A 16,663-nucleotide genomic window follows, 5' to 3' on the forward strand; every position below is an offset into this window, starting at 1 on the left:
ATTGCTGCTGTAATCATGTCTGTGGAGGTCAGTCACGGAGCCTATTAGGCTTTGAATGGTTTAAATTGTGTATTTGCAGCCAGTTAACATTACAGCAGATGATAAGGTGCTCATTAATCGAGATTTCAAACTGACAAATGAACATTTCTGAACTTTGCGTGCTGCGATGAAATCTTGATCAAAGTGATTAGTTTTTCCTTGAATAAGAAGATATTCTAGGAACCAAAGTGTTTTATCAACAGGTTGTTGATTACTCAGGATAGAATAATGCTTTTATGAAGAAAATATTTTCTTTTCTTTAGCTTGTGCTGCTGCCGCTGTTTACTGTTTTAAAGAGTTTTCGTCTGCAAGAATTCTGATTAAAAGCATTTATCTAATGTAGTGCCAATTTTAACCATAACTCCCATGTTCTATAAGCGCAGTGGGTTCTTGGGGCATTAGTTTCTTCAAAACAATGGCAGAAGAACCTCACCTTCCTTTCATTCCAAAATCCTTGAAAAAAATGTTGCTTCTCAACTTCACTCCCATCTCTCCAATAACAGCCTTTACGAACAGTTCCAGTCCGGTTTCCATCCCCCGGAAACAGCCTCCGGTTTCATCTCCATCCTCATCCTCCTCGATCTGAGAGCAGCCTTTGACACCATTTGTCAACCCATCCTGCTCAATAGACTCTCCTCCTAAGCATCACCAGCACCCCCCTGCACTGGTTTCACTCCTACCTCACGGGCCGTACTCAGTTCATACAACTCAAATCCTTCTCCTCTAAGCCCTCCCCCGTCACTTCAGGTGTACCTCAGGGCTCGGTCCTGGGGCCCCTCCTCTTCATCAACTACCTCCTCCCACTTGGCAATATCTTCAGAAAATTTGGTAAACATTTCCACTATTTTGCAGATGACACCCAGCTCTATCTGTCCAGTAAACCTGACGCCACTCTCCCTCCCTCACCACTGCCTCTCTGAGATTAAATCCTGGTTCACCTCAAACTTCCTTAAACTCAACAGTGATAAAACTGAACTCCTTGTTGGCACCAAATCCGCCCTATCCAAAGTTGATAGTTTCTCCCTCACCACAGACAGCTCCACAGTGTCCCCCTCCCCCCAGATTAAGAGTCTTGGTGTCATCCTCGACAACACACTTTCTTTCCACTCCCATATTGCATATTTCCATTTATCCATCCATCATCTGTCGCTTCTCCGGCAATCGGGTCGCGGGGGCAGCAGCTTTAACAGAGAAACCCAGACCTCCCTGTCCCCGGCCACTTCCTCCAGCTCTTCCGGGGGGACCCCGAGGCGTTCCCAGGCCAGCCGAGAGACATAGTCTCTCCAACGTGTCCTGGGTCTTCCCCGGGGTCTCCTCCCAGTGGGACGGGCCCAGAACACCTCACCAGGGAGTCCAGGAGGCATCCTAACCAGATGCCACCTCATCTGGTTCCTCTCGATGCAGAGGAGCAGTGGTTCTACGCCGAGCCCCTCCCGGATGACTGAGCTTCTCACCCTATCTCTAAGGGAGGCCCAGAAACCCTACAGAGGAAGCCCATTTGGGCCGCTTGTATTCGCGATCTCGTTCTTTCGGTCCCTACCCACAGCTCGTGACCATAGGTGAGGATGGGAACGCAGACTGATCAGTAAATAGAGAGGTTTGCCTTCTGGCTCAGCTCCTTCTTCACCACAACAGGCCGATGCAGAGCCCCCATCATTACGGACGCCGCACCGATCTAAAAGACCCCGAAATACTTCAACTACTCGACTTGGGAAAGGATCTCATTCCCAACCTGGAGAGGACCGAGGTCTCGGATCATTCCATTAATCGTCTCCGCCATTCTCTACCTCCTCACACCACATCTATCCTGGTCCACAGCCTCATCACCTCCCGCTTCGATTGTTCTAACTCACTCCTTTTCCGTGCCCCTCACAAATCCCTTCATAAGCTTCAACTGGTCCAAAGCTCTGCAGCCTGCACCATCACCAGAACCCCCTCCTTTCACCATATCACCCCCGTCCTCCAGCAGCTTCACTGGCTCCCGGTCAAATTCAGAATTACATTTAAGATCCTTCTCCACACATTTAATGTCTGATCTCCTCTGCATTGTGATCCCCTCTCGCTCCCCCAGGTCTTCCTCCTCCCTCCACCTCTTTGTTCCCGTCTCAGCACCAACTCTAGAACTCAACAACGTTGACTCTTTACCCCTCTTCAAATCGAAACTCAAAACCCATCTCTTCCAAGCTGCATACCCCCCCTAGAGCCTCATGGCTCTTTTGAACTTGTGTTCTCTTATTTATTGTGTTTTTAATGTGTTGTAAAGTGTCCTTGAGTGTTTTTAAATAAAATTTATTGTTATTAAGAAGGTAAATAAGATCAAACTGTGTAAAACATTGAAATTCGTCATCTCTCTACGTGCATCTGATGCTGTTTCCTGAAGCTCTTGCAGATAAACTGACATCTCATCAGGGCTAGATGTGGAAATTAAACCATCATCATTACAGCCCATCGGTGTGAGGGGAACAAATCAGTCCTCATCGGTTTAATGGGAACATAAAAGCTGAACACCGGGGGAACGAGTTAACAGGAAATTGCAAAAGATTAGTAGAAGTGTTTGAAACTTATTAGATTTGATTTTGGTAAAATTTCTGATTGATAAATTGGCAAAGAAGGCTCAAAGCTTTAGATGTGTAATGGGGGATCGCTTGTCTCCCACTTTGCCATCAGTTAACAAACAGATGCACCAAAAATCAGGATGTTGCAGCAGACGCAGTAAGGAGCTGATTGAGCTGCTTCCCGCTGTTGTTAAAGCTCTTCGACGATTTTAAAGTGATTGTGATGAGATCCTGAGCTCTTCTGTGCTCCGTTATCCCTTCAATCAGTCTCGAAGCATTCATAAAGTTAAATTGTCAGCATGCAGGCAGAAAGATGCTAACTTCTTTATTTTCTCTTCAGTTTCTGTTGAATTCTGAAACTCTGACGGATGAACACAATGATAAATGCTTCCCAGTGTCCTGCTGTTTGCAAAGCAGCACTGGAAAGATTTGAAACACTCAGAAATGCAACAAGTGGTGCACAACTTGATTGTTGGAGTTTTCCTTGTAATTGAAATGCAACTAAATCAGAGAAAACCAATAATAAAATCGATCTTAAGTAAGTCTAGAGTTGCAGGCCAGTAAAATCTCTTGATAGTGTCGACTAAACTCAGTGTCCACTGGAAATTAGTGGAAAAAAACTTTAATTTAGACCCGATTAACAGCAAACACAGCAGCTATCAGACATTTTCTTTCTGTGACATATCAGATCATGTCAGACAGTGAGAAATCCCCTTTAGACAGGACTTTAAAGGTGTCATTGGTCAGCTAAATGTAGCCTTTTTAGTGTATTCAAAATAGTCTGGAAGTCTGCTGTCAAGGCTTCAGTTCAGCTTTATCTACACAGTCTTGTTTAGATAAAGAGTTTTTCGCTCTGTGCAATGAGCAGATTTTCAGTTCATATGACCAGAGGTGAGACAGGTGGAAACAGAACGAATTAATGAGTGAATATCTGGTCTGAGCTCCTTTATTCTCCAACACAGCCTGAACCCTCTGTGACAAGCTTTCTGTCATTTCTTTAAGGAGTCTTCAGGAATAGTTCTCCAGGCTTCTTGAAGGACATCCCAAAGCTCTTCTTTGGATGTGGGCTGCCTTTTGTTCCGTTCTCTGTCAGATGATCCCACACTGCTTCAATAATGTTGAGGTCCGGGCTCTGGGGAGGATTCATCCCTCCATAAGACCTGTTGCCACTGATTTTCAGTCCACTTCTTGTGTCATTTGGCATAGCTCAGCCTTTTCTCCCTGTTTCCCTTCCTTAAGAACGGCTTCTTGACAGCCACCCTTCCATGGAGACCATTTCTGATGAGGCTTGGGCCAACAGTAGATGGATCAGCTGAAGGTCCAGATGCATCTCTCAGGTCCTGTCAGGTCACAGCTGGATTTTTTCCTCTTTCTTAAGGACATCACTTTCAGATCCTGTTCATCTGCTGTAGATAGTTTTTTAGGCCTGACACTTCTTCTTTTGTCCTCCACTTGTCCAGTTTCCTCAAATGTTTTAAGGACACACTGCACACCATGCTGAGATATGCCAAGTTTTCAGCTAATAGCTCTTTGGGAATCACCTTGTTGCTGCAGAAATCCTATTTTCTGTCTGTCAAACTGTGTTTTCTTTGCTGTTTTTCATAGATGCAGCTAAAGAAATTGGAACAAATGATGTGTCTTTGTGACAGGCTGCTGGTAACAAAGTGCTTAAAGATCCAATTTAAAATGGCTTCTTTGCTAAGTTGTCTGTTCTGTGTCGACACACTTTGTGTCGTTTATACTCGAATGATTCATAGGTCAGTGTTAACTGGCTTAACAAACCAAAACTCAGTTAATGGTCATGTTCAAGGACTGGAGTGAATGAAAAATTCTTGACAGCTATTGCTCAACACGGCTTTAAAAGATTAGAAGAAAATGTTGATACCTGGATTGAAAATATAAGATTAAATACATCATCACTCCTTGTAAAAATGTTCTAAATAGTTAAAAGGAATTTTCTGTTATTTTGTTTCCTCGCTCTGTTGATATAAATCTTGTCTTTTCTTTGCAGTATGAATTCAAGGTGAAAAACATCAAGAAGAAGAAAGTGAACATTGTGGTGTCTGTAGACGGTGTCAAGGTTAACTTGAGGAAAAAGAAAAAAGTGAGTCTCTTCTTTATTTCTCCTCTTTGTATTTTTGATGTTGTCATTTTTAAATGTTGTACCAGATATTAAGATTTGTGCAAGATGGGGAATATGTTGCTCAGCCACCTGACGTCCCTCTGACTCACTCACAGACGTCAACAGGAAACTTAAGGCCACTTCGTGTTCGCCTGAAGTAGTGACCTTTCAGATTCCTGAAGTGAAGTTGCTTCAGAAAAGCTCCCAGCGACAAATCCAGTGACCTTTTTGGTCAGGCAGTGCTTCCCTGTGACAGCGAGGTCCAGACACACAGAGTACTTCGATCATATGACTGTACAGTTCCAATAAAACTGTTGAATTCATTTTTGGATTTTGCGTTTAACAATGCGATTAATCGGGATTAATCACAGCAAATTATGCGATTAATGCGATTAAAGAATTTACTATTTGCCGAGCCCTAATTATTGTATATTATTATTATTATCGGGAATTTTATGGTTTTGTTTGTGAGGTGATATTTTGACTCTCTCTTAGTTTTGATTGGTTCAGACTCTTAATTGATAATGTTGATTTACAGAGAATGTGGGCCATAGAGAGAGAGGAGTAGACCCACGTCTCCCTCTCGGCAATGAAAATGAATAAAAAGGACAGACAAGAAAGAAAGAAAGGAAGCAGTGGGACAATATATCGTATCGTATAACAATGCGATTAATCGTGATTAATCACAGAAAATCATGCGATTAACGCGATTAAAGAATTTGCTATTTGCCAAGCCCTAATTATTGTATATTATTATTATTATTAATTTTCTGGTTTTGTTTGTGAGGTGATATTTTGACTGTCTCTTAGTTTTGATTGGTTCAGACTCTTAATTAATAATGTTGATTTACAGAGAATGTGTACCATAGAGAGAGAGGAGTAGACCCACGTCAAAGAAAGAAAGAAAGAAAGAAAGAAAGAAAGAAAGAAAGAAAGAAAGAAAGAAAGAAAGAAAGAAAGAAAGAAAGAAAGAAAGAAAGAAAGAAAGAAAGAAAGAAAGAAAGAAAGAAAGAAAGAAAGAAAGAAAGAAAATAACAATGCGATTAATCGTGATTAATCACACAAAATCATGCGATTAAAGAATTAAATATTTCCCCAGCCCTACTTCTGAGGGAAATAATCTGTCACTGTTTTCAGATTGATCAGATGTATCTTATTTTTTTCGTTTGCCTTTTTGTCTCCCAGGAGTGTTGCTTTCAGCTCTTGATTACAACTGAAAACATAGTATTTCAGACAGCTTGTGTTGTATATTTCTGTCTTCTGTGCATGTGCACACAACAAGCTCCCTTGTGTACATGTGTTTTATTGAATTAGTCTAATTTGATTCGAAGATGTATTAAGTTTGGCTGCTTTGTGTAACAAACACCTGATGCAGCTCATGGGAAAGCCATGACTGCAGGTGGTTAATTAGAAATAGGGTTTTTATTATGTACCCATGAAAAAACTGTGAGATGACTTGATGAGATGTCATCTGTACAAGGGACTGTAGTGAAACCAATCTGGCTGAGCTCAGATTGGTTTCCTGCTGTTTTCCTTTTCTCATTTTGCTCTTTGTTCCAAAGATCTGAAATGTCAAGTGTGACAGTCAGCTATCTATTTGCATCTGACTACAGTGGAGGCAGGAGATGAGTGATTGAATGGCTTGAGTTAACAAAGCGCTCTGTGGACACAGAAATCAATATGAATAATTCCTGTGTGGCCATGCGTTGACATTCTGATTGTGACCTTAAACTGAAAGAGTGATTTAATGAAATGGACACACAAAAGATGTGCATAAAGGAGTTTGCTATGCTTTCTGTGTCACGTGTCTTTCAGTTGAGTTATAGTTTGATTCTGTTTGCAGAAGAACGAGTGGACATGGGACGAGAGCAAGATGATGGTGATGCAGGATCCCATTTACAGGTGAGGTGGTCCGACTTTCTCTCATCATAACATTCTTCAGCTCATCTTCAGGTGCCACTTATAGCGTTTTTTGATGCTTTATCTAATGACTTCAGCTCATACAGCTCATCGGGCCTTTTCCCAAATGAATTTTAATCCAAGCTTGATTAAAAACACTGTGGGGACTCTGGAAATGAGAAAACCTTTCCTGTCAGAGCCGACTTTGACATTTCAGAGAAAGAGGGATGTGGCATATCTTTGACGATAACCTTTACTGACCCGAGAACACAAGAGCATAAAGATTTCTGAAGCGCCGCGTGAACATTTTGGAGGTAGAGGGAGGGTTTGACCGTGGCTGAACAGCACATGCAGTAGTTTAAAATGTTGTGTATTTACCTAGACCTTATTTCTGGCATGAAATACTATCGACTCGCACAGTTTGGCGAAAGTCGGCGTCCTTCGGAAGATATTTAGATAACTCGTGATCCTGTATATCCATATAACAGGAGATAGCAGGGCATAGAAGATACAGCCTCTAAATATCTAAATAAGGCATTATCTGTCTTTATTTCACCAATACTTTAAGAAGAATGAATGAATGAACGTGTGCTATAGCTCTGTTAGCTCATAGCTGCTGTTATATGGCTACTTGCAGCTATAGGAGAGCTAACGGAGGGATTTCTACACAGGCACTCTACTGGGACCACTTCATCCACACGCCCCCCTGCAGCACAGTTTATTCACTCCGTGCTCTGTGACAGTCGGCTAACTTCACACAGAGTTTGCTGCTGATAGTTTTGTGCAACATGGCAGGATATTTATCAGATTTTGACGACGTGAACGACGACTTTGAGTAAGATGGACGTTCTTACTGGAGTGAGTTATAGCTCTCCTATAGCTGCAAGTAGCCACATAACAGCAGCTATGAGCTAACAGAGCTATAGCACACGTTCATTCATTCATTCTTCTTAAAGTATTGGTGAAATAAAGACAGATAATGCCTTATTTAGAGGCTGCATCGTCTAAGCCCCGTTCTCTCCGTTATATGGATCTCCAGTTATCTAAATATCTTCCGAAGGACGCCGGCCTTTAAGCTCCAATGAAGGGGCTTTGAAAAGTCCTGAAATGTAGAATAGAATAGCCCAGTTTGAGATCCAGTTTTAACACACCATTCACACTTCACTCTCATTTATATTTACTCGTCTCTCATCGCAGCTTTTTTCCAGATATTTGAACTGAAGCTTCAGTGCAGTCTTCCCTCTATCAAACACTGTTTGTTGCATGCTTGTGCTGGATGGTCCTCATCTGCTCGTAGACTCAGTCACTGGCGTATTTGGATTTATAAGTCTGTTCTTTCACTGGACTCTTTTAAGGTTGCTGAGCGGCTTGGAGGCGGACACGTCTGGCTGCAGATGTTTTGACTGATGCACTAAATTTTTATCTCATGAGCAGTTTTAATTTTGACCTGATTCTGTGTTTTTTAATGTATTGAATTCTAGTTTCTCCTGTTTTATGTGGGTGTTTGTCTGTCCATGTTGGCCAGGACGCTCTTAAAATGGAGAATTTTAATCTCAGTGAGGTTTTTCCTTGTGAAATAAATAAAAATAAAAACCACACTGTTTCCTCTAGCAGCAGCAATCTGCTTTTAATCATAACAATGCAGTTCTGGTGAGATTCACAGCTTGCAACAGACTCAGTAGTGTCCCAGTTGCAGCTTGAAGTGAGGAACCTGATTTGCTCCAAATGGTTTCAGTCAAAGAACCGTGACCCCATTGTCTTTGGCTGTGATGGTTCTTAGTTTTGGGTTTGTTAGCTTTAATGTCGTGGCATCAGCTGTCAGAAAAGACTGACTGTTTAATATTTAAGGTGTGGGTCTGCTTCCCGGCATGCCGTTGGCTGGACATTCTTAACTGGACACAACAGAAATAATCAATTTGTTTGCAAGGTAGCTTTGGTTCAATATATGCACTCTTTTGGACCCAACCCAGCAGGGTTTCGGTTGGTATTTCAAATAATAATCTTTAAGTCATAAAACTTGGGCTAAAAGGCTGAAAAGTCTGTCCAGCTCTCAGGTCTAGTTATTCAAATGTATTCTCATCTGACCACTTCCTGTTTCCTAAGATAAAAGTTGAACAGAAAAGTCTATAATGTTTTCATGTTTTAGATGTTTTGATGGGAATTATTTATAAATGTGTGAACAGAAAGCTGTGTGCACTGCATGAAGTACACTCCCAGATCGATAACCCCCAGATCAATAACTTTCATTCAAAACTTTGTGGTGAGGTAGAAATCAAACTACATCCTTCTTTTCATCAAAAAAAACCAGTCTCTGGCCTGAGAAATTGCTAATGTGTTGAGTGTTGACGTTAAATGTTTATCACTTTGAGCCGTTCCACAACTCTGGTAAAAGTTAAAATATCTTTTTTTGAGAAATCCTGTTCGAATAAACAGAAAAACAACCAGAGAATCTCTCTGGTGGAGCTCAAAATCCATCTTACAGTGGTGGCTGCCATACAGTAAATAAATGATATGGCTAACTTTGCTAGCTGTAGCTAGCACGGTTCCCCCATGCAAAATCGGACTGAAACAATGTTTGTTTTGAATTATTTACATCTCCACCGAGGTGGGGGGGGGTCAACGACACTTCTGTTCCTTACTACCCCCACCTGATGCTCTTAGAAACTGTGTCTTCCATAAAAAGTACATTTGTCGGGAAGATACAAACCGTGCTAATGGTCACCGAATACGCTTTAGCGGTCTTTAATGAACTCAGGCAGCACACTCAAGTAAACATTTACATTTAGTGATATACCAGGTACTTTTTACCACATCAACACCACTCAAGCTTCAGTACCGTAAAACGTTCTCAAGTTGACCCCGCCCCCTCTGATAAGCCCCGCCCCCTCTCATCCACCCTGCTGGACGGATGAAGCCAGCTTCTGGTGGAAATGTTCTGCTGTCAGCTGTACTGAGGAGCATGCATCTTCCATCCAGCAGCAGCCTCAGAGGATATAAGAGCCCAGTGGATAAACTATATCTGAGGCTAATGTTCCAGCAGAGTTAGCTAAAGACTGTGAATGTGCAGCAAACACTTTTCATCCCACTGTTTTAACAACTTGGTCCAGTTCAACGCTGGACTGAAGGAACTGAGCCACAAAGAGGGTCAGTTCCAACTCTCAGAGCCTGAACTTCAGAGCAGGGAAATGGAAGCATCTGAGAAATAACTCCTCATGGTTTATTTATTTGTTCGTTTAGCACTAGCTGATGCTAATTGCTGTTCCTTTTTTTCAATGATTCACATTATTGTTGCATTAATACTTTGTTAATTGAGTTTTTTCCACTTGAATGGTTGTATTCTGTAATTTGCACAAGCCACAGCTGTGTGGATAAGACACAACTCTGGTTTCCCCCCCCTCTCTTGTCATTACACTGAACGCTGTACCACTCTGTCTGTGTTAAAATGACATTATCAGAAAGTACACTTGTTTAATGACATTAACATATAGAAAATGAACCAGTTACTCTGTGTACATCTCTTTGTAGCAGCATCTGCTGCTAACTTACAATTCCTCTGCTCAACTATTTCCTACTGCAATCAATAGACTTACTGTCTATATCTATATATAGAGCTGGAGTGTTTTTGGTACAACTGGAGGAAAAGCTTCTCCACGTTTCCATTTGCTGCATTAAATTGTAACGCAGTTGGCCGAGAGAGTCTGCTGAAGCTGTGACGTCAGCATTAACAAAGCAGTAAATGACAAGGTTGGAGCTGATGGAAGAGAAGACTGAAAAGGTGTAATTAACGGAGGGATCTCATGAGAATAGCATTACAAGGATTTGTACATGCAGGGGAGAGTATTCATTAGCGAGGTCTGGGTTGACGTGGCTGTGCTCTGTTCCATCTCACATGGCTGGAACCATCAGGTCGAGTTGATTCGGTCCATTTGCTTTCATTTGAACTCGCACCACAGTCTGTTGTTGTGCCACACAGGCAAATTAACACGGCTGCACAGTGCCGAGAGGCAGTCTGCAGGAATTTGGTGGCTCAGACAGATTTGTTGAGGAGAAAATTGGGACATTTTAGGAAATCCAAGTCATTAGCGCGATGACATTTGCTCTCAACAAGAGGCGCGAATGGCTAAACAAACAAAGAATCTTCTTCTGTTAAAGGAGTAGAAATGAAGTTGAAGCCTGATTGTGCTTTAATTCATATTCTGCACTGAATGACTCACACGTGCACTCACACGTGCACACACTCCCTCCCAGGCGGGTGCCGCTCAGAAGCGCATCCAGGAGCCCAGTTGGTGGTTTGTGCTTTTGGAAATGATTCTGTCAGAGAGATGGATTTTGTCTGTCTCTTTGCATTCGCTTCTCTGAACTCAGGAATTCGGAGATACTTTGTTATCCCAGCCCATCCCATTGTTTATCACACGGCAGTCGTAAATTTCAGCACAGAAGCAGGCGGGGGACACACTGTGATGGGTGCGCCTCATCCGCTGAACTGACAGTGACAGCTTCTGGTGACGTCTCGTCAGTTCTGCTTCATTGTGTGCACGCTTCGCTCTAACTACCGACTGTGTGGCCGATGCTCCAGGCCTGAAAATAAACAGCAGGTTCCGAAGTGACACTTTGCCAGCTTTAGCCACAGTGTTCGCAGTAACGAGTGATTTAAGGAGGACTCTCTATCACGAGTCTGGCACAAAAACCAGCTGAGAAACAGGCGTTTTACGTGCTTTCTTCTTCTTTTGTGATGGCAAACAGCTCACAGGTGCATTACTGAGTGTGTGACACGCTCTGAGGCATTTTACCCAGTGTTAGTAATTGCATGTGATTTATTAAGTAAACAGCACTCCTGTTGCTTTCTAAATCTTTCTGCTGGGACATTTAGTATTTTAATGCAGATGCCTTTCATGATAATTACTTTGCTGGAAGATTGACTCAGAATTAAGCCGATTTAGGTTTCGTATCCTGCTGATTATGCGAAATCTGACTCGTGTCTTGTGGGTGCAGGCGATCATGATCAGAAAACCTGAGGAGGTGGGAGCTGGATTGAGAAAATACTCCCTCAAAGTCCTCCGGTCCATTCCTCTGATCATGAATCGTTTGCATATCAAGTTATTCTAAAAACGTACGCGACCTGCAGTTCAATGCTGTGCTTAAATGGTGGGCAGATGTGGGTTTTGTAGCGTCCAAGTGTAAAGGAGAAGGCTTCCCGGGGAATTCCCCGTGTGAGAAATCTGAGAAAACATTGTGCAAATGTAACCTTTTGGTATTAAATTTGAATAATTCGTTTCATAAGCTAATATGATAAATATTCAATGCATATCTTTTCAAATGCAAGGATGAAAATGCACATCAAAGAGCCTGGCTGGTTTTAAACATTCCCATGAGGATTTCTCAGATGCTCAGTGGCTGGACGCTGTGTGGCTGAATCATTTTGGAGGATTTACTGAACGCTTTGCATATTTCTTTTGTGCATTCCTTTTCATCTTCAGCTGCCTTTTAGCTGGAGCTGCTGGCTCGCTGCCACTGAAGCTGTCCGCCACCTCAGATGCTCATGGGGGGGGGGGTATATCCAACTTGTCAAAGGACACTTTCTCTGAATTTAATTTATTGGCCTTTTCTAACTGCAAATTTGACTTGGCTTGCATACATGGTCTGAAAGTAATACTTTATAATGGATGATGCATGTACGCTTCTGCGTGCACCAACCTTTGTTTTGCCTGCTCCCCGGAGCTCACAGGGGCTGACATTTACTGACAGAACTGACAGCTTCTGCATAAGAGTAATGATAAATAAAGACACGGGACAGCAACAAACATCAGCTGGACAGAGCTCTGAGGGAAAAGGGCAGCCACACAGTTAGCTTAATTGTTGCTATTACACAGTTTGACCTTTGTTTTCACGAGTTTCTGAGGAGTTTAAACAAATAAGCAGAATCATGAAGCCAGAGATGTTAATAGCATGTATAAATCCACCGATGAGAGTGTATTTATTTATTTTAACACCACCGTTCATAATGTGCCTTAATGCTCAGACTCTCTCTTAATGAGCTGTCCTCGATGACGGAGTGCACAGAAATGCTGTGTCCATTTTATATATTGTTTCCAACTGAGTGAGCAGAATGATGTCTCAGAATTAGACACCAAGCCTGCTGTAGAGAAGCTTTGTGTCGGCAATTTGCACGAGGGATGAGATTCACTTATGCCTGGAAATACATCTCCTTGACTTCCGTTTGTCTTATTCATCCAAACATCGACAGAGACACTGGATGTTCACGACTCATTAGATATTTGGATAGATAGAATGGATAAGAAAGTCAAGTTTGCTGTGTAAGAAAGAGCCTCGAAGTCAGACTGAAGAGAGCAACCTGAAAGCATTTTATTTCATCATTTATAATCTATTGAGTCAAACTATAAGTTTGTATTCGCTCCCCAAACAACTCCAACTCCTGCTAAATGCTGTTCTGCCATCATGGACAACAGTTCTAATTGTTATCAGCTGCAGTTTAAAGCATTGAGGTGATCTAAATATGAGAGGAAATGCAATTTACTGATCATATCGAAGTTTTCATGAGAGCAGAACCTCATGAAAAGAAGAATAATTTGTATTACTTTTGAAACGAGAAACTTCAGACTCTGTGGGTAGCCCCCCCCCCCTTCAGAAAGGACAATGAATAGCCGTTTTCGAGCAGGCTTGTAGTATTTGTTGGAATATCTCCACAGTTTTCTCCCATGGTTGCAATGCAGGGTGAGGAGCATTCAGCTTGTTGCCATTTGTCAGTATCTGTCACCGTATCTCACCTTAAACAACAGTTTGAACTCGTGTCTTTTCCCAGGGGGGCAAAATACATTCGTTCTGCAGATGTTCATGGAGAAACTTTGCTGATTTCGTTGAGAATAAATCAAATCCAGTTCAAATTAAGATCCCATAACAATAAATAAGTGCTGTATCATAGAAGAAATGACTTAATGACAGCTCAGGGTCTCATGTGCAGGACGTCACGGTTTGTTAGGGGATCCACGCCGGCTTCATGGCGCGGCCACATGCTGTCTGTGGTTTCATCTTCGTGCCTCAAACATTCGTCTCAGTCTGCAGCAACAGGCCTTCCTCTGTACTTTCAATGTGTCGCTAAAGTATTACAGACATTAAAACTGTATCAGCATCCATTATAATTATATATATATGGAAAGTTTCATTTCTAAATGATTAATATCAACCAATGATTACCCAAAACTGTGCACCTGTGACCATTACTAAGAGCAGAACAGGCCGCAGCTGTGCTGCAGCAGCAGAAAGATTGGTTTTGTGCAGCAGTTCAGCAACACACACACACACACACACACCATGTTCCTGGTGTAAAGCCGGCCTTAAACAACTGAGCAAAGTAAATAACCAATGTTGGCTCAGTGATAACAACTCAAGGCGTTGTTGCCTCCTGCGAGGTCACTGGAGCGAAAATATGCAATTGTTTGCCCACAACAACCGACGACGTGTGACGGTGAATTATAAACTGGAAAATAAGATATTCTGCAGATGGTTTGTTGTAAACGGGGAACGTTGCAGCACTTAAACAGGATAGCTGGAGCGTTTGAGATCAGGAGAAAATAATCATCTTTTTGTTTCTGATTCAGATGTTCCTTGAAATGTTTAAGCGTAGTCATAGCTACCTCATTTTCTTTTAAACACGGAGAGAGTGTGTGTGTCGGTCTATTCAAAAGGTCCAAAAATGAGGAGCCAGCTGTGCTTGTGGGGTTTAACATACTTTATGGAGACCAAACGGTGCACCACACAGGCTTGAAGAGACTCTTTAGGGTCAAAATAATCACGTCATGGTCAGGTTTAGGGTTAGAAAATGCTTCATGCCATTGGTGAATCACCATAAAGATAAGAACACATGTTTCTATGTGTGTGTGTGTGCTTCTGTGCTGGATCCAGGGATTTCCATGCTGTCCTTACTGAGACAGTCTGCTGGTTTTGCCCTGAGGCGGCAGCTCTGCAGGTAGAATGTGAAAATAAACGAGCAAACACACACACAATGTAGGGCTGAGCATTTATTTCTCCATGCTCTTTAATTTTAATCACATTATAAATCAACAAAACACACATAGAAACTTAGAGACACCTTTATATAGTGCAGACATCGGGTCACCCAGCATTGGAGCTGAAGCTGAAGGGCTGGAAGCAAACCTGGGTCATGCATAGAATGCTAAACACTTAGATGTGAATCCCAACCGTAGTTTTTCCACCAAAGAATCCTGACACTTTAATTCAAAGTTGTCGAAATCACCCTGAAATACAAGATAAATTTAAGGGATTCCTATTAAAAAACACCATGCAGAAAACCTTTTAAAAATCAATATCAAATATCAAGCTTTCAAAAAAATCTATTTGGGCATCAGGCCTCAAAATCTGAGTCTATCATCAGTCTCTGACTGTCTGTTCGGAGCAATGTGGCGTGAATGATAACCGTGACCGCACTGAGCGGCTCGAGCAACGTGAGGGCTGCATACAAGCCGCTGATTTTAGGTGTGAAGCAGAAAGAAACTGGAAACGGGATGAAGGGTTAGCATCGTGTGCATGGGCTGTACCCTCTCTGGGCTTTGGGCTAATTGCTGTCACCCGCTCTACGTTAGAAGCTTTTGGCTCATTTCGGTCCTTCCTGTGAGTTCACACCCAAGAAATTACACCAGACCCATGTGTGCCAGACACACCCTGATTATTTGATGTGGAAAACGAGCTCCAATATGACGTGTTTCACACTCATTCCCTGCTGATTACATGTTGCACACATGCAACAAACTTGCATAAGAAGCCCCTGCAGTTAGTCCAAACCTCATTCTATTCAGTCTCTTCCTCAGCAGCATCTTTCCAGCTATGAGCTAATGGACTGTCCACTCAAATTTGATGGCATGCTTCCATAAAGGAGGCAGAATGGGAAACGGAAAAAGCTTTTTCCCTCGGACAGAAACTCTAACATCTGAATGGGTCAATTCCCTCAAGTGACAAAAGAAGTGTTGATGAAGTCTGTGATATGTTCTGGTTTTAGACTCCAGCCTTTAAAGCTTCTGCTGATGGTTTGGAAAGTGTCACTTTCGGCATGATTTACCCATATTTATGTTGCATTATAGCCCTAAAATGTACTTAAATCAGTGTAATGACACAGATGGACAGTTGTTGAGGTGAGAAATGATCCAACATCTAACATACGTGATCTGTTGATGATGGGTTCAAGGTCAAGGTCACGTTTATTCAAAGAACACCTTATAACAACCGAAGTTTACCAAAGTTTTACATAAATAAGTAAGAATAAAATCCAAAAAATTTATTTAACAAAGATGAAATCGACAGATAAAGACAACATTCGTTTAATCCAGGTCCGAAAGCCTGGGAGAAAAGGTGAGTTGCTTGTTTTAGGTTCAGTCGGTTAGGTTTTGGGTTTTTCTCCCCACGACGGTTTAGGATTAAAACTTTTTTTTTTTTTTTGGCTAATTTAAATGATAATACTTTTGTCACCCTTACTTCATGTGAGACTGACGTTCTGTGGCTATAACAGAGACGGGGACTCGAGTCGCACAAACAAAGACTTGGACTCGAGGTTTTAGACTCGTAAACAATCTTCATTTCATGAAATTATTGTTTTTGATCTTTATCTCATTAAATCCGATGTATGACGAGGCTGAGAGCAACATAGCCTCATGTATGCAGCCACTGATATCAAAACTACTGTAACCATGGCAGCTAGCAAACTAATCAAAGTAAACAGTGTAAACTATATGCAGATTATAGCTTCATTGTTCACTACACAGCGTTGCTGATTTATCTGCAGCAGCCTGTGAAATTCGGGAAGGACTTTGGTTAAGTAGCCTAGGCTAACAGCTACCAAATGAATTGCTAAGCCGAGTCTACGTGGACGTAGCTTAACGTTAATCTAATTGCTGTTTTAAAATAGCCTACTTTTGCAATTTCAGGGACACCTGATAAAATTCCAGGTTAACTAGTTCTCATCCATGTTTAGCTGCCCAAGTCTTTATTTAAAACGTAATATAGGTTACAGTTTCTTCAG

The 16,663-nt window shown here is 41.9% G+C and overlaps 3 protein-coding genes across 3 annotated transcripts in view; 1 reads left to right on the forward strand and 2 right to left on the reverse strand.

Moving 5' to 3' along the window:
• pycr3 (pyrroline-5-carboxylate reductase 3) overlaps positions 1–16,663 on the reverse strand; it is a 404,375-nt gene that overhangs the window by 248,350 nt on the left and 139,362 nt on the right. The window lies entirely within an intron of this gene.
• LOC140311520 (GDP-L-fucose synthase-like) overlaps positions 1–16,663 on the reverse strand; it is a 344,973-nt gene that overhangs the window by 174,609 nt on the left and 153,701 nt on the right. The gene's annotated exons all lie outside the window — the stretch shown is intronic.
• Positions 1–16,663, forward strand: part of nos1apa (nitric oxide synthase 1 (neuronal) adaptor protein a) — a 166,905-nt gene that overhangs the window by 54,005 nt on the left and 96,237 nt on the right. The window contains exons 3-4 of the mRNA XM_072388897.1: positions 4,606–4,698; positions 6,560–6,618. Coding sequence (XP_072244998.1) covers positions 4,606–4,698; positions 6,560–6,618 — 152 coding nt within the window. The remainder of the gene's footprint in view (positions 1–4,605; positions 4,699–6,559; positions 6,619–16,663) is intronic.

The sequence above is a fragment of the Leuresthes tenuis genome, unplaced genomic scaffold (assembly GCF_036924035.1).
Source record: "Leuresthes tenuis unplaced genomic scaffold, fLeuTen1.0.hap1 SCAF_7, whole genome shotgun sequence".
NCBI classification, from domain to species: Eukaryota; Metazoa; Chordata; class Actinopteri; order Atheriniformes; family Atherinopsidae; genus Leuresthes; species Leuresthes tenuis.